The following is a 23364-nucleotide window of genomic DNA, read 5'->3' on the forward strand; positions in this document are numbered from 1 at the left end:
ACAATTAGATACCAAACCTTTTGTTAATGATACCAAAGCTATGAAATAGTTTTTAATAATTGGATTCCTTGATTTCTAGGGCCACAAAGGACGTCCAGGTCCCCTTGGTGAGCCAGGACAGCAAGGAATAACAGTAAGTAAACAATTCTTTATGGAGAGATTGCTGCACGCCGGTATGAATACATACCTGCATACAATAATATCATTTACATTGACTGGTTGTATGCAAGATTTAGAGGTAATTTAAATGCCAAGAGGGATCGCTAAAAACTGTCTTTAGAATCTATTTGGTGAGTGAATTAAACTTGACCGATAGTAACATATCCTTCACCACTTACTGAGTTACTAGAAATTAAAAAGCTTTGCATACAGTACTTTTCAGTAACTAAATTGTATCATTCTGTATTCTTAATTACAGGGCCCAAAGGGAGATGTTGGCATTTCAGGTGAACAAGGAATCCCAGGACCTCCGGTAATTTTTAGTAATTTTCTGGAAATAAATTGCTTTTTTTAAAAATACGGTATATCTACACAGTTTGTTAGCAGAAAATAAATAAGCCAATTGTTATTTCATATTATATGCTAAAAGTACATTCTTTTACCTTCCTTCCCCAGTTCATGTCATTACAAAAACCTGTATTTAAGGGTTATACTGCAAAATCTACCAAAGATGGATGCAATGTTCAAGTTTTTATGCCTTGCCTCAACTTATGGAGACTGACCTATTTCCTTGTAATACACATTTTGAAGCTGCTGTTAGTGGAAAAGAATCATGATATATATTGTAATGATCCTGCCAAAATGAAAACCATTACACCTCTCAGAATAGAGCACAATAATAGCTTTTTACATGATCCCTAATAAAACACTAGTATAGACTAAAACTGGGCAAACTATGACCCACAGGCCACATCCAGCTTTGGAGGAGTTCCTGTCTAGCCTACGGACCGAGACAGCCAAATGTCGGTAAACAATTCCATTCTGACTGTGAGTTGAAGGAATCCAGTGCTGAGTGGCATTGTGATTCCCTTGCCCATAGCATCCCCATGGCATTTCAATTTGAACAATAGTGGAATAGGGATCTGTTTGCTCCCTCTTCCACCATTCAGCCTGTGCATCTTAGTTTCAGTGCAGCAGGTGCAATGATGTCATTAGACTGCACCTGCTGCATACAACCACAACCCACATACAGCACAGACTGCAGTGGAAAGGGGGAGTAGGTAGTTTTTGTCATTATTTTTTTATTGCCAGTTTATATTTGTGAGGAAAGCTGCAGGAGTATCATTTTGTCTGGGATCATACTGTGAGTTCAGGGACTAGAAAGGCTATCATTCTGTGTGGAAGGCTGTGGGGATCCATCATATGGTGTGTGGCTGGCGGTGGAGACATCATACTGTGTGAAAGGGGGATTGTGGTTGATCATACAGTTTTGGGGACCGTGGGACCCATCATATTGTGTGGTGATGTTATTGGGGAAATAATACTATGTGAGGGGCTTTGGTTGACATCATACTGTGTGGGGGGGCTGTGGAAATTATACTGTGTTCTGGGAGCAGTGGGGATCATCATCCTTTGTGGGGGCTCTGGGGAATTATTCGGAGTGGGGATCAATAGTGGCTTTCATACTGTGTGTGTGGGGGAGGGACATTACACTGTATGTGGAAAGCTGTGGAGACATCATATTGTGTGTATGTGGAGCTCAGGGGACATTTGTTGTGAACTATCTCGATTTGACTTCTGAGTCGGGGCTCCCTCTGGTGGTTATTGTGGGTAGTAGAGCTAGCCGAAGTCTGCCACCTGACGATGAATTGTAGATCAGGGGTTACTGACTGGAGTATTTAAGTGTGCAGGCTTCCTTCAGTGGCTGCTGGTGATTAGTTTTCTTCCTGTTCTTTCTGAGGTCTGCTGTCTCCTGCCTGATCCTGCATTTTTCAGTTAAGTTGTTCTTTGCTAATCCTTTGCATCTGATCTGGTTTTGCCTCTTTCTGCTTTGCTGCACAGGTACGGCGGTGCCTGCATCTACCACTGCCACCAATGATTGACAATCCATTGACTCTAAAAAAATCGCCTAACAGTGAAACTATTTTCCCGGTGACTGCAACCTCTCCTCTCTAAAGGGCAACTATATGATAAAGGCCGTTGTGAGGCCAAAACGTCAAAAAGTTGTCGCTTCTTCACCGTCAAATAAAATAAAATAATTTCACTTCAATCAAAAATTTACATGTGCAGTGATTCTATATTGAACTTATGCTGACGGACTACCAGTTCCCTTTTCACTAGCACCGTACATCCACACCTTTGAGTCGAGTGCTAACCAACCCTACTATCCGTCATGCCAGAATGCTGATATAGTGGGGGAGAGGTCGTGAGACCTCAGTGTATTTTTGTATATCAGACGTGTTGGATTTTTAGGGTTTTTGTGTGATTGTAGACAGTGTCTTTCCTTTCCTATCCTATGTAGTAAGTTTTGGGCCCCATCATTTGCTCAGTCTATTTTCTGCCTGCATTTGTGTCTCATCTTGTCTCACCGACAATATATGTTTGGGGGCTATCTATTCCTTAGGGGTCTGCTCTGGGGCAGTTTAGATTTTACCTTTCTTGCTTTAGGCTTAGTTAGCTCTCCGGCTGTGCTGAGGCATCCAGGGAATCGTAGGTACGCCCCACGGCTACTGCTAGTTGTGTTGTTAGGATTAGGGGTCTGCAATCCGCTAAGTTACCAACCTTTCTGGTTTTCTGGAGGCCTAGCCTATTCCTGCCATTGTTCTCAGTGACCAGTTCATAGCAGACATCATACTCTGTATGGTGGGAATGTAGCGGATCATACTATATGTGCGATGGGGCATCATAATGTGTGAGGGTTGTGGAGGCAGTTAGGGTGATCACTGAGTGGAACAGGCTGCCACGAGAGGTGATGAGTTCTCCTTCCATGGAAGTCTTCAAACAGAGGCTGGACAGACCACTGTCTGGAATGATTTAGTGAATCCTGCTTTGAGCAGGGGGTTGGACCAGATGATCCATGAGGTCCCTTTCAACTCTACCATTCTATGATTCTATGATTCTATGCTCTGTGGAGGGCTGTAGGAGATTATAGTGTGTGAAGAGCTGTGGTATCCTATGTGTGAAGGTATGATGGGGATCATACTGTGTGTGGGGTTACTGTGAATGATCACACTGTGTGAGGGGACCGTTGGGGATCATATTGTGTGTGGGGAGCTGTGGGGGCATTACTCTTTGTGGGGATCAGGTGTTTGGGGGCCATCATACTGTGTGGGGGGTTGTGGGGAAATCATTGTGTGTAGATGGCTGTGGGAGCTATCATCTGTGTGGAGGTTTGTAGGGGAATCATACTGTGTGGGTGACTGTGGGTGCATAATACAATTTGAGGGACTGTGGAGGCTTTATACTGTGTGCTGGGAGCTGTTGAACAAGGTGTAATGGCTGAATAATAAGCAGTATGATCTACTGTTATTTTACACTTTATTAAAAGCAATAAATGATATAGTTTATTCATTACCTGCTGCAGGTTAATTAAACATGTTACAATAAGCCCTCGCATAACATGTGTTAGTAGTAACAGCTAATCAACATACTTAATTCAACTCAATATTAAGCAATGCAATTCATATTAAATAATAATAATGAGAAGAATAGCAATAATATTAATATTGAATACAATATAGAATTGATTTCAGCCTTTGGGTTTGACTCTACGCTTTAGTCTTGGTTTCTCATGTGGCATCTCATTAATTGCCCACCCCTGGTATTTAACACTTTTGATTTCATGTACAGTATATGTGTCATTATTTGTGTATATATTGTACAGTACTTAATTTTTTTATTACAGGGCCCACAGGGTATTCGTGGTTTTCCAGGAAACAGTGGACCCAAAGGAGAAACGGTAAATCAGTTTTATGACCAGAACTTCTGGTTAAATCCAAAATGGACATATTTTTGCGTTAGATTTTATGTTGTCTGGATGGCTACATTCTCGTTTTAAAATTTTTCCTGATCCTGATAGTGCTTTATGATGGGATCACCATTGCAGACGAAAGGCAGAGTTTTCCGAGTGAAGAGGTTCCCATTGTGTTTCATTGTACCTGTTTATGGGAATGGTACTGTTAGATTAAAGCTAAGGCTACTTTCACACTTGCGTTTTTTTGCTGTGCGTTTTTTGTGCACACAAACACATGAAAAAAACACACTATAATAGGTGTTTTGCTGTAAAAAAAACGCATTGCGTGCGCATGTGTTTTTTTGGGGCAAGTCGGACGCACAAAAAATGCAACAGGATGCATTTTGTGCACCCGAGCGCACACTACGAAAAAACGCATGCACATACAAACGTGTACAAACGCATGTGTATGCGCACCTATGCGCACCCATGTAAAAGATAGGGGAAAAAACGCATGCTTTTTTTGCGCTAAAAAACAGCGCAAAAAACGCAAGTGTGAAACCAGCCTAAGGTAATCAGTTTTTAGACTAGAATATTATATGTGATGTCTTTGTACTCAGGAAACCAAACAGCCCTATTTTCACAGCACTGTTGGTTCCAAAATTACATCTACTGTCAGCAACTGTTTAGTGTTTGAACACATTCCAAAATAGTGAATTATTCAGTTTTGTCTTCATGAGGATGTGACATGCCATGGATAGAAATAGACTTTTTGGAGAAAAGCATTAATATACAGACCTGTGATTGATTCTAACAGTAAACTTTTTCCTGTCAATTTATTAGGGTCCCGTTGGATATAAGGGAATGATCGGATCAGTCGGTGCAGCAGGGAAGCCTGTAAGTTGACATAACATAACACAGCGCTGTATTTGTGTGTATGAGATATTATACAAGTAGTGTGCATCCAGTATTAAACAATGCTGTCTAACTTTATACAGTGTTTTCTGCTAGTTTGGATACATGTTAAGAAAATTACATTTTATTGCAGCAGGGGACACAGAGGTGAAATCCCACATCCTGTTAGTGCGGATTTCTCAGTCCTCATTATAGAATTCCCCGGAGAGTAAGAGTGTTTAATTAAACTGCACTTAGGATGGTTATTATCCTTAATGAGTCCGGCCTTGCAAAGTCTTGACTCCTTTATGTCTGTTCCAGGGTGAGGAGGGACCAAAAGGGCCTCCAGGAGAGCCAGGTGAGAAAGGAGACAGGGTGAGTCAAACTTGTTTCATATTCTGTTTAATATTATTATGTGACTTAATATTATAATTATTTTTGATAATAGGCCTGATCCATGTAGAATTCACTGAAGTATATTTTAAGGATAGCTGCACTATCCTTTTGTGAACATGGTCACTGTCTCTACAATATTCTTGCTTCCTATTTTTATGCACAAACATCTGGAATAGAGAAGAGATGAGTTAGGAAATTAGTATTTCCACCTAGGTAGAGTGTGCACCAGGCATGGTCTAGAAGTGCTCACCTTTATCATTGGACCCTTCTTATAGGTATGGAAATTATGTTAATGTCATATGAAATTGTGCTTATTTAAATGTAAAATACAAATAACAAGCTCCATATTTAAAGGTAAAATTGCATGTTTCCCTCTTTTGATAAAGGATTATTCCTAAATTATTTTCATGTTAATGGGCAGCACGGTGGCTCAGTGGTTATCACTGTTACATTGCCGCACTTGAGTCCTGGGTTCAAATCCCGCCAAGGACAATATCTGAAAGAAGGTTGTATGTTCTCCCTGGTGTTTGTGTGGGTTTCCTCTCACACTCTAAGCAATACTCATAGGCAGTTTACATTTGGAACCCCAATGGGGATAGCAATTATAATGTATCAATGCATAATAATATTCATCTTCATCTGTTTTCATTGCACAAACCTAATATGGTACAAATGAACCTAATATATAATATTTGTAAACCACAAATAAATATATTATGAAATCTACTGTGGCGTCTGCTGGCGCGTCCGCATGGTTCCCCTCATCCCACCATGCAGGGACTAGGGCATACTCACCACCCCAGCCCCGGCATGGTCCTTGGCATTCTCCTGCTTTCTGGTCTGTGTGGGCACCGCAGTTAATGGCGACGCGTCTATTTTGCTCGTGCACGAGCACCCTGCTTTTATTGGAGCAGCGTACGAACATGATGAAATGCTCAGAGGTGACAACTGGGAGGCATTTACTTTATGTGAACATCTGCTAGATGTCTCCCAGCCAATAGCTGGGAGGCAACTCGTACAAAAGGCACCTTCCCCAACGGGGAGTTGCCTGAGAAACCCCTATAGTTACTATTAGGTGTTTTGTTGTGTGCAACTGTACAGTATGTTGCCAGGTCCCCTGTCACTAGTCTGTTAGTACTATTCCTGTATCCTGTGTTCCCATAGTATATTATTATTATTTATTATTATTATAGCGCCATTTATTCCATGTTACTTTACTTATTATAAAGTTATTCCCATATCCTGTGTCCCGTTAGTCCAGTATAGTTTTCCCATATTCCTGTCACTGCTTCGGCAGCATCCTATTCCAGAAATTGCATCTGCGATATCTATACCCAAACTCTGGTCCTGGTGCAACCAGTCCAGTCTCTCTTGTTCCTGGTTCCAGTGTAGCCAGCTCCAGAACTGTTCATAATATCTATGAGTGTGAACAAGAACCTTGTCAGTACAATCTATCAGTCTCCAGTTTTGGCTAGTTAGTGACCTCAGTCATGTCTCCCAGTATCAGCGAACCTGGCCCCTGGGATTGGCAGTTGCAGTACCAACCCCTGCCTAGCAGTGGTACCTGGCAGCTACCTACAGCACAGTCTGTTTCCAGCATCAGAAGCCCCAGTGAACAACAGGTAGCCGTTTAGCTTCACTCCTTCATAGGCAGGTCCAGCCCTGTGGCACAGTGGTTCCACGGACCACATGTGTCACATGCAGGCATGACAGCTACGCTATGATCCAAAGTCTAATTCTATGCATGTAGTTTGTGTTTCCATTCAAGTGTTTCTTAAGTCATCAACCAATTTCTATTGCAGGGTGCTCGGGGAGGTATTGGACAGATTGGAGCAATGGGACCAAAGGGAAACAATGTAAGTTTTTGTTTAACATAGCAATAGGGCTCAATAGGAAATAGTGGAATATAATTATTTACCACTGCTCTTCAAGCTCCTGTTTTTCTGGCATTCAATAGTTGATGAGACATTTATGCCACTTGTAATCATTAGACCTCAAGTAAACCTACGTCAAATCTACTTCACACTTGACAAGTGAACGTTGAAGTAGGGTAGTTTTGAAGTTTTTGATGGGAGATGAAGGTAACATTAGCAACTTTTTCTGCCACTACAGGGACTACCGGGTATTGATGGCAAGGATGGTACCCCAGGAATTCCTGGATCAAAGGTGAGTTATTTATGTAATCAATCTTTTATTAGTAATATCACAATGATTTTTTGCCTTTATATATTTTTTTTAATTTTTCTTTTCTTCATGTCTAGGGCAGCACTGGCCAAAATGGCATCCATGGTTCTCCTGGTCATCAAGGGTTATCTGTAAGATTTCTGCATACATTGCTAAATAACACAGCTAGTTGTATTTCTCTAAATCTGATCTGTTGTGATATATTTTCTTGGTACTCCTGTACTTCTGAAGTTATACTTTGATGGTCTTTTCATAATATAAGTTGCCTTATGTATCTTTTCTAGGGTTTACCTGGCCAGCCTGGTTCTAAAGGCGGTCTTGGACAAAAGGTTTGGTATATTTAGATTGTATTTTTCTTGCCTGCGTTCTAGGATGAGGAAAAGTCTTTTAGCATTAACCTGTCGTAATAGACTTTTTAGGAATTCTAGTTATTATGTTTGCTTATTATTAGTCCTTCTGAAGGTAATACGAAGAGATAATATAGTATTGTGACCCTTGGTTTTCTGCCCTGTTACCAGATAGTTTTCCATCTCTTATTGCCACCATAAATTCAAGGTCAGGGGTAGGAATCCTGGTGAGGTACAGATCAACCGTAGTCATATAAATAAGTTATATCCATTGTTTTATGTGGGAGTGCAGTATTACCGTATGTCACTGATGGTCCTTGATATAAAGATACCCTGAAAACTATATATTTTTTTCATCTTTTATAGTTTTATCTGAAGCTTTGTCAAAAGCTAAATTTTCACATATTTCATTCACATCACATACACATTCCAATCAGGCGTGTGGTCTTAGAAACATATTCACCTCAATTGTCTAATAGCTGAAAATAATATTTAGAACTTTTCATACCAATAAGCTACAATTCACTTTAGCTGTGAATATTATAATATACAGTATATAATGAGTCTGTATTAGGTCCATAGGTTGTTAAAGCGTAATAAGAGGAATATGTGGAAGCTTCTAGCGGTAAAATGCATATCTCTTCCACAAATAACATAAAATAGCATGATGTCATTCAATTGGTATTATAGGGTTTTCTTTATTACATTAGCCATTTCATATAGCATGGCAGCCATCTAAGAAAACGATGAGCACCTGATTATCTCAATGGTCTGTCTTGTAATGATACTTAAAAATGCTTAACATCATATTTTCCAACAAAGATGAATCTGTGATTACTTTGGCCTGCTGCTGTGTAAGGTGAAGTGGTCCAAATTGGGTAACCTTGATAACATTTATTTCATAGAATCATAGAATCATAGAATTATAGAGTTGGAAGGGACCTCCTGGGCCATCTGGTCCAACCCCCTGCTCAAAGCAGGATTCGCTAAATCATCCCAGACAGATGTCTGTCCAGCCTCTGTTTAAAGACTTCTATTGAATGAGAACTCACCACCTCTCGTGGCAGCCTGTTCCACTCATTGATAGAGTTGAGCAAAACCGGTCGGTCATATTCAAAAGTCGCCGACTTTCGCTGAAGTCGGGTTTCATGAAACGAAACCCGACCATAGCGTGAGGTCGGCCACGAGGTCGGTGACCAGAGTGCCAAAGTCGCGTTTTAAAAGATGCTTCCAGTGCCCTTTTTCAGCCAATGATGGAGGACGCACACTGTGGGCAACGCGATGACATAGCCGTCGGTCACCACCATCTTTGAGAAGGGCATGCAAGTGATTGGCTGGCTTTGTGTGGCGTCACAGGGGCTATAAAAGGGCGTGAATGCCGACCGCCATCTTACTTATGGTGATCTTAGCTTAGGGAGAGCTGCTGCTGCTGCTGATTCTGTAGGGAGAGCGTTAGGCAGGGAAGAAGAACCAAAAAACTACTTCTGCTGTTAGCGATTTCCACTTACAACACAACACTTTGTGTGCAGTGACAGGGGAGGCTCTATTTTTGTGCATCAGCTCTGTTGGTTATTAGGCTACCTTATAAGGCTCCCTGATAGCTGCATTGCTGTTTGCACACTGCTGTGCAAACTGCTTGTTTAAAAGCAAAAATACTTTTCTTCCTCTTTTCTGCACAGTTACCAAGGGTTCATTTTTCCACCCTTTTGTGTGTGCACTGTGCAGCAGTCCTGCTTATTAGGCTGCCGGCGTCCATACTTGGACTGAGAGGGTCATTGTCAGCATCCTCAAATCTCTAGTGAGATCCAAAATCTCACCAATCCTATAGACACCCTCCACCTTGTCATACACCATCCAATTTCAGTCTGTTACATTGAGGTGTAATATCTACTGGGCCAGAGACAATAGTTCTGCGTCCTCAAATCTATAGTGAGATTCAAAATCTCACCAATCCTATAGACACCCTCCACCTTGTCATTCACCATCCAATTTCAGCCTGTTACATTGAGGTGTAATCTCTACTGGGCCTGAGACAATAGTTCAGCGTCCTCAAATCTATAGTGAGATTCAAATTCTCACCAATCCTATAGACACCCTCCTCCTTGTCACTCACCATCCAATTTCAGCCTGATACATTGAAGTGTAATCTCTACTGGGCTAGAGACAATAGTTCTGCGTCCTCAAATCTATAGTGAGAGTCAAAATCTCACCAATCCTATAGACACTGTGGTACAGTAAAGGGTGTTTTACTGGATGGAAGATATGTTTCTCCTAGCTGATTGGTGTTTGGCTGGGATTTTCCTTAAAGACGGGACCTGCGATGATGTCAGGGTCACGTGATCAGCCCATGTGATGTCTACCTCACTGGTGGGAGGGGTTGGGCCCTATGTAATGGAGGTTGGTAAATGCCACAGTGTGAGTGTGTTTCTGGAAGCTACAGGAACTTGTGTGGACTCAGCCTGACACTTGTATACTGGATCCCCATGCTGCAGGACTTTGGCAGCAAGACTCGGAAGAACCCCGGGAATGGCACCTGGCGGATGCCGCAGGACCTGGCAGCCGCTTAGTTACACCCGTCCCTTGCAATGGGTGAGTCTGGGACCAGTGGTTCTCCAAGCTGGAGTATGTGCTTTATTTCCCTTATGTTTTGTTAAGCTGCTGAGTGACATTAAAACCACTGAAATTGGACTTTATGCCTGTGTGTTGCCTCGATACTGTCGCCCACCTATTGCCTACCAGAGCGAATCCCTAAAACACCCTACACCTTGTCATACACCATCCAATAGATGGATAGATAGATAGATACACCTTCTACCTTGTTTTACAGTACCATATAGCTGGTGGTATTTTGGCTACATTTTCACAAAAATGAGCAAGTATGGTGGAAGACGCTATGGAAGTGGGTGGGGGTTGCCAGCTGGTCCCGATGGTGGTGGTGGTGGTGTTGCATCTGTTGGTAGTGGCAAAAGCACAATAGCACCTAAAGCAGGAGGTGTTGAGCCTGCATCATCATCTGGCTCCACAAGGCCTCGAAGGCTCTCTTTTCTGGGAGTAGGTAAACCACTTTTAAAGCCGGAGCTTCAGGAACAAGTTTTGGCTTACATTGCTGACACATCCTCCAGCTCTGTCGCCTCCTCTTCTGAAGTTTCAAAAAATAAAAGCACTGAGTCGTCATTGGAGGCTCCTGGTCAGGAACAACACCTTTCCTTGTGTCCTTCACCCCTACCAAAAGTGAAGGATGTGGCAGGCCACACTACCGATTACTCCATGGAGCTCTTTTCACATACCATGCCTGGGTTAGCAAGTCAAATCGTGAATTCCCCAGTCCAAGATGAATCTGACATGGAGTGCACTGATGCACAGCCACTGCTAGATTTTTCTGCTGGTACATTCACTCTGAGCACTACATTGTCCTCGCAGTGTACTGAGCCAGAATCTGACCCTGATGAAACTCAGGTGCCCCTTCCCGCATACTATACCACCTTACACGGTGACACAGAGGAAGGTGCACATGAAATTGAAGAGGAGGTGATTGATGACCCAATTGTTGACCCAGATTGGCATCCATTGGGGCAAGAGGGTGCTGCTGCCAATAGCTCAGAAGAGGAGGAGGAGGATCCGCAGCAGGCAACGACATCACAACAGCTGTTATCTGGCTTGACCGTAGCAGTCCCAAAAACGTGTTACAAAAACCAAAAGAGTTGCAGGACAGCTTGGCCAGATGGTCACATTAGCACAGCATGCAAGGTCTCAAAATGTCTTCCATAGTAGGAAGAGTGCAGTGTGGCACTTTTTTGAACAAAATCCTAATGATCAGGCAAAAGTTATCTGTAAGAAGTGCGCAAAGACCTTTAGCCGAGGGAAAAATCTGAGAAATTTGAATACCATTTGCATGCTTAGACATTTAACCACCATGCACTTGCAAGCGTGGACGGACTACCAAACCTCACGTACCACATGTGCACCTGCTCCGAATGAAGGTACTCAGCAACGCTACATCGCTTCCCCCACTGTAAGCCCACTGGTTAGCACACCACCAGCAGCAAATGTCGAGGTTTCGTCGCAAGGGCAAAGCAGTCATGGAATCACAATGTTATTTCTACGAAAGACTGAATCTAGGCCATCAGCAAAACCACCAACACCATCACCATCACCAACCCTCTCTCAGTCCGCCATGTCCACCGCTAGTTCCACCATTTGCAGCTCTCAAGTCCAGCTCACCCTACGAGAGACTCTGAGTAGGACAAGAAAGTATTCATCCTCTCATCCGCGTACACTGGCTTTGAACGCCCACATTGCCAAACTAATCTTGTTAGAGATGATGCCCTACCAGTTGGTTGAAAGCAAAGCTTTCCGCGAGCTCATGGCCTACGCAGTACCACGCCATGACCTACCCAGGGGGCACTTCTTTTCACGAAAAGCCATCCCAGCCCTCCACGTGCATGTGAAAGACCGCATTGTCCATGCACTCAAGCAATCAGTGAGTGGAAAGGTGCACCTCACAACAGATGCATGGTCCAGTAGGCATGGTCAGGGCCGTTACGTGTCCATCACTGCATACTGGGTTAATGTGGTGGATGCAGGGTCCACAGGGGACAGCGGCGGTGGGACAGTGCTGCCTAGCCCACGGTATAGGAAACAGTTGGCTGTAGGCGTTCGACCCTTCTCCTCCTCCTCCAGAAGCGAAAGCTCGTCCACAGAGCGCAGTCGCATGAGCACTCCATCCGCAGCTGCCAATGTTGCACACGAGGTGTCCCACTATCGAACAGCTAGTGGTAAGCGTCAGCAGGCTATGTTGAAGATGATGTGTTTGGGCGACAACAGACACACTGCGGAGGTACTGACCGACTATTTGCAGTGACAAACTGAGTCATGGCTGGGCAGTCTACATCTTGAGGTAGGCAAGGTAGTTAGTAATAACGGCCGGAATTTTGTGGCAGCCATAGCCCTTTCAAAACTCAGACACATACCTTGCCTGACTCACACCTTGAACCTAGTGGTGCAGTGCTTCCTCAATAATTATCCGGAGTTAACACCCCTGCTCCATAAGGTGCGAAGACTGTGCTCGCACATCTGCCGGTCGCCCGTACATTCCAGTCCTATGCAGAAGATTGCTCCACCTTCCCAAGCACCGCCTAATTATCGACCTTGCAACAAGGTGGAACTCCACCCTGCACATGATTCAGAGGCTGTGCGAACAATGGCAGGCTGTAATTCATTTGTGGGAGGATACACAGGCAGGCAGTTTGCAGGCAGCCATGGAGTTGTCTGGTGTGAAGTAGTCAAAGCTGAAAGACCTCTGTAAAGTCTTTCAGTGTTTTGAGGAATGCAGATGGCTGGTAAGCGCAGACGACGCCATCATAAGCATGAGCATCCCACTTATGCGTCTGCTCATGCAAACTTTGACACACATTAAGGAGCAGGCGTCTGCAGCCGAGGAGGAAGAGGAGGAGGGAAGCCTTGATGACAGTCAGCCATTTTCTGGTCAAGGAAGTCTCGTGGACGAGGTGGAGGAAGAAGAGGAAGAGGAGTAGGAAGAGGAGGATGATGGGGATGATTATTTTGGGGAGGAGGATGCTTCTCAGGGGGCAAGAAAAAATGTTGGCGTGACAAGGACAGGGTTTGAGCGTGACTGGAGGGATGTGGATTTGCCAGAAAGTGCTCCTCCACTCAGCACTCGCAGTGCATCATTGACACCTGGAACATTGGCCCACATGTCTGATTATGCCTTGCAGATCCTAAAAAGGGACCCCCGCATTGCCAAAATGATGAACGATGACGACTACTGGCTGGCCAGCATCCTGGATCCACGCTATAAAGGCAAATTCCAAAACATCATGCCACAGGAGAACCTAGAGCTAATATTGGCTAACAAACAAGCAACTCTGGTAAACTGTTTGTTTGAGGCATTCCCAGCACACAGCGGTGGTGATGTTTTTCCAACAAGCCGTAGGTGGCAACATGAAAGAGGTGTTCGTGGTGCACACAGCCGAAGTGGCGTTGGACACAGGGTTTTCATGACCATGTTGTGGACTGATTTTTCAAGTACCGCTCACACGGGTGGTAATACTGCATCGATCGAAAGTGACAGGAGACAGCAGTTGTCAACTATGGTAACAAACTACTTCTCCTCCCATATCGATATTCTCCCTCACCGGTCATTCCCCTTTGACTATTGGGCCAGTAAACTTGATACCTGGCCTGAATTGGCACAATATGCCTTACAGGAGCTCGCTTGCCCTGCTGCTAGTGTGTTATCTGAACGAGTCTTCAGTGCTGCTGGATCAATCCTGACAGAAAAAAGGACCCGTCTGTCGACCCAAAATGTTGATGATCTAACCTTCATTAAAATGAACCATGCATCGGTTTCAAAGGATTTTGTCCCACCCTCCCCTGCTGACACGTAGGTTGCCAGAAAAATGGCTTGCTTTTGTCCTCTTCCGTGGACTTCTCCAATTACTCCATTTGCAGCTGCTGAATGTCCAACATCAACATATGCCAATTTTTACACCTCCCTAACTGGGCTGCCTCCCCCCACAGGGCCGGGGTCACCACCTGGCGCACGCACCCGTGCGAATGCCGTTGCCCTGGACAGGTGGGTAGGCACACTGTTTGGCAACGGCACTGGCACAAGGTCCCTCATAGTAGAATCAAGGGGCCCTGTGCCAGTGCCGTCGCCAATGAGTGGGCCCCCCTGCTTGCTCAGGATCACAGCACTTGCAAAGTTGAAATACTTACCTTTCCCTGCTCCACCACTGTGACGTCTTACGCGTTTCCTGACAGTGACATTCTGGTCAGAGAGCGCGATGACATCACGCCTGTACGCCCTCTGACTAAACAGTCCAAGTGCAGTGAGATGGAAGATGGGGACGACGAGGAGTCCAGACTAGTACAGGGATTCCCTAGCGAGGAGACTTATTTAATTGTTTTCAATGTTGGGACAGCTATTTTTGGGGAGCACTATACTCTGGAGAATGATATATGAGGCCCACCATACACTGGAGCATTCCAAAGGTGGACATCAGACACTGGAGCAGCATTTACAGGGCCCATTATGCACTGGAGCATTAGAAATGGGGCCCATTATATATGAAGCATTATTTGGGCCCATAACACAGTGGAGCTTCGTCCATGGGGACCAACATATACTGTAGCATTATGTGGAGCTCATCATATACTGTTTCAAACATTATATGGGACAAATGATTCTGTATGGAGAAATATATGGGCCTCATTACTCTGTATAGCGCACTATGCGGTGGCCATAATACTGTATGGAGTAATATACTGTCCATTTTTGGAGCTATTGGCGAATTTAAAATGGATATCAGTCATGAGATGTAAGAAGTGAAGTATTTTTCATTGTACTATACCGCTATTTCTCTGCCGTATCAGAGGATCATGAATTATGACATATGTTAAAGGAGCCCATTGACACTCTTTGGCCCTGGGCCCACGAAAACCTGGAGCCAGCCCTACCCCCCCACAACTTTTTCCAAATAACCCCCAGTTTTCAATGCCTAACTATTATAAAGTAAATTAAGGTTGACAAGCTTAAGTAATAAGAATTGATGTTTTTGGCATTAAAATGGGCACTGTAGGTGTGTTTCCTGTCCTCCACTCACTGCCAACTTTTCTTCCCCATTGACTTGCATTGGGTTTCGTGTTTCAGTCGGCCTTCGACTTTTCACGATAATCGGACGATTTCGTTCGACCTGACTTTTGAGAAAGTCGGGTTTCATGAAACCCGACTCGACCCGAAAAAAGGCAAAGTCGCTCATCTCTACTCATTGATCACTCTAACTGTCAAAAAGTTTTTTCTAATGTCTAATCTGTGTCTCCTCCCATTCAGTTTCATCCCATTGCTTCTAGTCTTTCCTTGCGCAAATGAGAATAAAGATGATCCTTCTACAATGTGACAGCCCTTGAGAAATTTGTAGACAGCTATTATGTCTCCTCTCAGTCTTCTCTTCTGCAAGCTAAACATTCCCAAATCCTGCAACCTTTCCTCATAAGACAGGGTCTGCAGACCGGTCACCATTCTGATCGCTCTTTTCTGAACTTGCTCTAGTTTGTTGATGTCTTTTTTCAAATGTGGTGCCCAAAATTGGACACAGTATTCCAGATGAGGTCTGACCAAAGAGGAATAGAAGGCAATAATGACTTCACGTGATCTAGACTGTATGCTTCTGTTAATACATCCTAGAATTGCATTTGCCTTTTTTGCTGCTGCATCACACTGTTGACTCATATTCAGTCTGTGATCTATTATTATACCCAAGTCTTTTTCACATGTGCTGTTGTTTAGCCCTATTCCTCCCATTCTGTATGTTTTTTTCATTTTTATTGCCCAGATGTAGTACTTTCCATTTTTCCCTGTTAAAAACCATTCTGTTAATTGCTGCCCACTGCTCCAGTTTATTTATATCTTTCTGAATCCTCTCTCTCTCATCTCTAGTATTAGCTATCCCTCCTAGCTTTGTGTCATCAGCAAATTTAATCAGTCTACCCTCAATTCCTTCATCTAAATTGTTGATAAAGATGTTGAACAATACAGGACCCAGGACAGAGTCATCTAGTACCCCACTTGAGACATTCTTCCAACTGGATGTGCAGCCATTTACGACCACTCTTTGGGTCCGATCACTAAGCCAGTTATGAATCCACCTAACAGTTGCCTTGTCCATTCCATACTTAGTCATTTTTTCAATAATGATTGCTTGAGATACTTTGTCAAATGCTTTGCTGAAGTCAAGATATATTATATCAACAGCATTTCCCTGATCCACCCAATCAGTGATTCTGTCATAGAAGGAAATTAAGTTAGTCTGACATGACTTATTAGTTTCAAACCCATGCTGACTCTGTTTAATCACTTCATTCTTATCCAGGTACTGACATACATGTTGTTTAATAATTTGTTCAAAGATCTTTCCTGGTATAGAAGTCAGACTCACCGGCCTATAGTTGCCTGGGTCCACCTTCTTCCCCTTTTTGAAGATAGGAACAACATTTGCTCTTCTCCAGTCTTCTGGGACTTCTCCTGTTCTCCACGAATTTTCAAAGATTATGGAGAGGGGTTCAAAAATGTCTTCTGCTATCTCCTTCAGTACTCTGGGGTGTAATTCATTTGGACCTGGAGACTTGAATTTATTTAGGTTAGCTAAGTGTTCCCTCACTATCTTTCTGTTTATAGATATCCTTGATTTTTCTATTCCCTTAATAGGACAGCGAAGAATAGTTGATGTTACATTTCTTTTCTGAGAGAAAACAGTTGCAAAATAGAAATTTAAAAGTTTCCTTTACTTTCTTTAACATAGACAAACGCGTGATAGTTACACAACTGGGTCATTGAACCAATGACATGGGCATGTATGGCCAAGGCTTATTATTAAGTATAGGGAGTGAAGGCTAGTAGAGATGTGCACCCGAACCCGATGTGAACCCGAGCAGTGAGTAGAGATGTGAACCCGAACAGTGAGGTTCAGGGTCCTTACCGAACACCTACTGTTTGGGCACAGACCCCAAACATGGACTTCACCAGGAAATCGATGATATTGATCAGGTTGAGCCCCCTGAATACTGGCTGCTCTGGTCCGCCATAAGATTAATACCACCGGTTAGAGCGCTGCGGTTCTCACGCTGTCAGATGACAGCATGATCCCACAGCTACTCCATCAGCCTATGCCTGATACCGCTAATAACAGCGAGAGCTGGTGTGGTTAATAAGAATGTTCATCAGCCAGTCCCTGTGCTCTAAATAACTAATAAAAAAACAGTGTAGGTTCCCCTGTTTTTTTGATAACCAGCAAGGCAAAACTGACAGCTACAACTGTCAGCTGTCAGCTATATCAAGGCTGGTTATCAAGAATAGAGGGGTCCCCATGCCTTTTTTTATATTAGTTTAATAAATAATAAATAAAAAAAATGGGTCCCCCCCATTTTTGACAACAACCAAGCTAAAGCAGACAGCCGGGGGCTGGTATTCTCAGGCTGGTAAGGGGCCATGGATATTGCCCCTCAGCCTTACAATAGGAGCCCTCAGCCACCCAGAAAAGGCGCATATGTTAGATACACCAATTCTTTTGCTTTGCTTGGCTCTTCCCACTTGCCCTGTGGTGGTGGAAAGTGGGGTTCATATTTGGGCAGTTGATGCCACCCTTGTATTGTTCGGTGACATCGAGCCCACAGGTTAGTAATTATTAGATGCCTCTCCATTACTAATTCTATAGTCGTATTGTAAATAACACGCATCCAGAATAAAGTCCTTTATTTGAAATAAAAAACACACTTTTACTTTTTTTATTTGAAATAACAAGCACAGTTATTCTCATCTAATGCCCATTTCATTGAAGCCATGGTGTCCTGTAATAAAGTAAAAATAAAAACAACCATAGCCCTCACCTGTCCATCGTTCCATCCCATGCATTAATCATTGTCTGGGACTAACAGTTTCAACCTGGATGGTGCCTAGATGCAACCATCCAGCTCGAAAACCACTGAAGTATGAGCTGATCAGTGACTAGTGGTGACGTCATTAAGGTTATTGCAGGTCATTGAGGCTGGTGTTACCAGCCGGGTCCCTGAACTGTTGTGAGATCTTTGCTAGAACCAGGAGAAATATTCTCACGGCATAGCGGAGAGTTTCTCGCAGTTCACCGTGAGAACTCACTGCTGCATTGTGAGAGGGCATGTTAGCATCAGAACTTGATTATGAACTGGTATAAAATGGTGGCATGGACTAATAACCACTTGCGTTTGCATTGCTTAAACATGGAAGAGGTTGAAGAAGAAGGCAAGTTGGTGAAGGAAGTGTAATGCTCTTGCCAATTTTCTGCTGGGTTCCTGGCATTCCATGTAGATCGTGCATTGACATGGACCACTTACAGTACCTGAACATTTTTTAAAATCAAGTACAGCCTTTCACCGCAGCACTATTCACTAATGACAATGACTGCTTTCAAGAGATTTATGCTTCCGGCAACACTGCATTGTTTAGAAAAAGTTTGGAGAATACTACAAAGGTGTAAAGTTGACCTCCAATATATCTTAATCCAATTACCGTAAGCATTTGTGGAAAATAAAAGCCCTTTTACATTTAGCAATGCACCAGCGATCCCGACCACGATACGACCCGGTCAGGATCGCTGATGCATCGCTAAATGATCGCTAGTGAGCTGCCACACAGGCAGATCTCACAGCGATGCAGCAGCGATACAGCGGACGATACTTACCTTTCAGACGCGGCGATCCTGACGTCCTCCCGCCTGCCTCCACATGTCGCTCGTCGGCGCCACAAGGAAGCCCAGCAGGAAGCACCTGACGAGAAATGGAGCCGGCCGATCTCGCGCGATCGGCAACGGACAGCGGGGGAGTCGATTGGAGGTAAGTATCACACATAGCGATATCGCTAGCAATATCGCTATAACGTCACAAAATCGGTGACGTTATAGCGATATTGCTAGCGATATCGCTATGTGTAAAACCCCCTTAACTCGAATCCATGGATGTCTAACCTCATTAACATCTTGAATAACAAAGGTCACCTGCAGAAGTCTTACGAAGTCCATGTCAGTCACAGTTATTTTGGCCTACACAATATTAGGTTTGAATGTCATAGCTGATTGGTGCAAGCTTATATTGATTGTATAAAAAGCCACTTTACTATCATTCTATATTTACTTGAGGTTCTGAGCCTTAGTAACTTAGCATTTAGCGTACTTGAACTTGCGTTAAATAACGTTTTATATTTGTGGGATTAGTAAGTTATAGGATAAGTGACAAAGAGTTTTTGGTAGCTTTTTCAACATGCTATCTTGGCTCACTTAATTGATACCTGACAAAAATGTCATTGTAACTCTTAATAATTGTATTCAATTAGTGAAAAATAGCATTAGTTTGGATTGCCCACTACTAGGACAACCCAGTCTCAATCTGAATGTTTGCCCATGTGAAAACAAAAATACTTATACTCTCCTGCCGTTCCCGGGGCTCACGTGCGGTTGTTCTGACACGTGAGCCCTGCACCCAATCAGTGTTGGCGTCACTGTCCCCACCTCAAAACATATATATAATTAATAGGAACTCAGAGCTATGGCTGGCTGATCACATCCACTTGATTACTGATACATCCGAGGCAAGGACAGTGACGCCAGCGCTGATTGGACACAGGGCTCACGTGTCATAACAACAACACATGAGCCTCGGGAACGTGAGTGTCGACACCTCTTGAACATTGGCGGCATGGGAGGTGTTTTATTTTTATGTGGGAAAACATACAGATCGAGAAGGGGTTGTCCTAATAGTGGATAACCTTTTTAAACAAAAACATTTTCCACACCCTGTCAAAGCGGTAACATTGGTACACTGTAGCAGCCAGATCAAGGTGTCATCCTGGGTGCTTCTTTTAATTAGTCGGTCCTGCATAGTCATGATGACGTCACAGGAGCCTACAACCTGAAGAAGCCCCTGGGGTACCAGCAAGTATTAGGAAGTTCACTGTGCTATGGTCTGGCTGCCACAGAGTACCAATGTGGCTGCTGCACCAGGGTCCTGTGAATCATTTTGTGCAACTCTAATAAGAAGGTAATTGACATGTAAAGATTGTTAATATTATAAATTCCAAGCAAAATTTAATAGACTATCAACTGTAACCTGACATATAATTATTTTTTAAAGGGAGAGCCAGGATCTCGTGGAGAGCCAGGATTTGCTGGAGCACCAGGGAAGGAGGTAATTGTAGAAATTGGTTTTATATGCTTTATTTTACATATTACATCTTATTGATAATTCCTTTCATGAGAAATATAGTGACAAAGACATCAATTTGGTCAAATTCTACCTTTAGAATGCAGCTGATCGTTGCCATCTAGTGCACTCTTCCAATCATAATCGCAATCCTCTCTGACTACCTGTGCTCTCCTTTATTATACGTGCATGGAGAAAACAGGGCGTTAAACTATCACTGTTCTGCCTCCTTCTACAGAATGGATTCACTAGAAGGTCTATGGGGAAAAGGAGCCACACGTTAAGGAGTCTTTGAGATGAAAGAATAGTCTGTAATGGTGAAACAACCTGTGGAGGAGGGAGCAGTCTATACCGAGGGGATCATAGGGAGCATTTTGTGTGAAGAGAGGACACGGGGAGCAATCTGTTGATAGAGCACTTTGAGTAGCAATGAAATGGGGGAACTATGGGAGTTGTTTGGAACAGTCTGTGAAAAAAGAGACTGTTAGAGGGGTTCTAAATCTCAACCTTCGTTCATGTAGCTGGTACATGCAGAGGTCGGAATTTCTTTCTACATTGGGCATGCAACATTAACCCTTCTTCTGCCATAGACCACTAAGGATACTGACATTAACTTTTCAGTGCCCTAGAACCAAGGGATGCTGCTACAATTTCTTTACCTAGTCTAGCAATTTCTGGCAAATTATTTGGCTCTCCATACACTAGTAGTGATTATCTGCTGCTGTTTTGGATCACCTAGTTTAGAAGGAAGAGCGCCCTGGTCCCTATCCTCCCCTATTGGTACAAGGGAACAGAGGGAGCATCACATAACATCATCTTCATAAAATCATAAAACGGATAATTCATTTTTGTTCATATATGTTTATTAGGGAGAGAGAGGACCACCGGGAGAAGCAGGTCCCAGAGGCATTGTTGGATTAAAGGTAAGTAAATATCGTTAGATTCATTATAATAAATACATGACTCCTGATGAGATTAAACAATTAATAAAATTGGTCTTCATTAGACTCTATATGGTTGCAAATAGAAGAAAAAATAGGTATAAATGTTATTGCTAGTTGACTTTTAGTACTGTTTTTCTCTTTAGGGAGACCGAGGTGAAAGAGGACCAGTTGGGCCTATTGGAGTGGAAGGGAAAATAGTAAGTATTTGTTTATTTGAAATCTGTGCATTGAGAATGGAAAATAACAACAGACCTTCCAATGCAGTGCTAATAGCTTTACTGTAGCTGCAATGCTTATTTGCTGCTACTGTGCTGTTTACCACTAGAGGGCACTACTTAGTCAATTTTAACTTATACATATGGTATATACTAAAGGGCCATGGCCCACGCAATTGTTATTTGTTACTTATTTTTCCCTGCCAATTTATTTTTAGCAATGATGGAATGTAGAAAAGAAACCTTCAGTGTAAAGAGTTTTGTTATATTCCTTATGAAAAACAAACTGAAGTTATGTCTGCCTTTATTGGGAAGGATGTATAGAAGAATTAGCGTTGAGGTCCACGACATGTGGCAAAGCATTTCAAATCAATTGATGTATTTCATAAAATTGCACAAAAAAATGCAACAAATTAATCTGTAAAATATTTCCTGATATTTTTACAATCATGCCATTGTTTTTAGTTTTTTGAATGCGTATTTTATGTACACCCAGGGCATTTCATAAAGTAACTTTAGGTGGCTACAGAGCATAATCATATATTTCCACGGCATCTTTACACAGGACTCTTGACAGTTTGTTATGATAAGAATTTATAGCATTACGTTCCCCTTAGAATAAAAGGCAGCTATATGGGATGTGAATATAAGGAGGACACACAGTAAACAATACTTTGGACTCTTCACATTTGTATAAAGTAAGAACTCAATAAAATATTACTACTATCTAAAAATGATGAGGGCTGTTTTTGAAATATATTGAAGATTACTGTCTTTTTTGGGTACAATAACAGAAAACTGAAAAGTATCAAAAGCTGACAGCCACTACACCTCCCTATGGTGTGGTAACTATTGCAAAGTAGCTCACAACCTGTGTCTGTAAAATTCTGTATTCATAAAAGCACTTTCACATGCAAGATTTATCACTATGTCATGGATGACGAAGAAGATGAAGGAAAATGATCAATGTCCTCTCGGCGTGCTAGACTCTTTCTGGGACTACTAACGGAGGGTGCTGAAAGTGAGTGTAAGGGCTCGCTTGCACTAGCGTATAAATCAGACGAGTGCAATCTGATACAAATAGGCATTGCTCTCAGACTGTATTTTCAGCTGTATTCAACATGAGAAAAAAAACAGAGCATGCTCCAAAATCTGATGGGTGTGAGAAAAAAAATAGGATGCCATGCGGACCATCAGTATTAGGCATACATTGCAGTTCTGTAACATAAGAAACTCTAAATGGTCCTGTATATGATTAATAGCTGCCGAGTAAAAAAAAAAAACTATTGCATGCGGATAACAAGTGAGTAAAAAAAAAAAAATCACTTTTCTGGATGAGAATGGGACTGATTTTGTATAAAGTGTTAGGCCTCTTTCACACTTCCGTTTTTGACAATCAGTCAAGATCCGCCAATTTTGAAAAAAAACGGATCCGCCATTTTTCTTTGCGGATCCGTTTTTTTCCCCATTGACTTTCATTATTGGCGGATCCTGTCTGATTGCCGTCCGTTGCATCCGTTTTTTTGAGGATCCGCCACAATGTTAGTGTCCGTCAACATCCTCAAAGATTTCCAAACGGAGCTTGCAACGTTTTTTTGGCCGGCGGATCCTCCAGACACTGAATTAACCCCGAAATCTGTCTGGGTGCTGGACAAAAAAAAAATCTCTCTCTCTCTCTCTCTCTCTCTCCCCTTCCCGACCAGCGGTTCCTTTAAATTTCATCATTTTCAGGATCCGTCTAAAAA

At 42.9% G+C, this 23364-nt stretch overlaps 1 protein-coding gene across 1 annotated transcript in view; it reads left to right on the forward strand.

The window, feature by feature from the left end:
- The window catches only part of COL9A2 (collagen type IX alpha 2 chain), a 143767-nt gene that overhangs the window by 82934 nt on the left and 37469 nt on the right, over window positions 1-23364 (forward strand). The window contains exons 12-23 of the mRNA XM_073571876.1: window positions 80-133; window positions 419-472; window positions 3845-3898; window positions 4736-4789; window positions 5108-5161; window positions 6985-7038; window positions 7295-7348; window positions 7444-7497; window positions 7651-7695; window positions 20392-20445; window positions 21330-21383; window positions 21548-21601. Of these exons, the coding sequence (XP_073427977.1) occupies window positions 80-133; window positions 419-472; window positions 3845-3898; window positions 4736-4789; window positions 5108-5161; window positions 6985-7038; window positions 7295-7348; window positions 7444-7497; window positions 7651-7695; window positions 20392-20445; window positions 21330-21383; window positions 21548-21601 (639 nt within the window). The remainder of the gene's footprint in view (window positions 1-79; window positions 134-418; window positions 473-3844; window positions 3899-4735; window positions 4790-5107; window positions 5162-6984; window positions 7039-7294; window positions 7349-7443; window positions 7498-7650; window positions 7696-20391; window positions 20446-21329; window positions 21384-21547; window positions 21602-23364) is intronic.

Source organism: Dendrobates tinctorius, unplaced genomic scaffold (genome assembly GCF_039654945.1).
Source record: "Dendrobates tinctorius isolate UK_male_01 unplaced genomic scaffold, ASM3965494v1 ptg000007l, whole genome shotgun sequence".
NCBI lineage: Eukaryota > Metazoa > Chordata > Amphibia > Anura > Dendrobatidae > Dendrobates > Dendrobates tinctorius.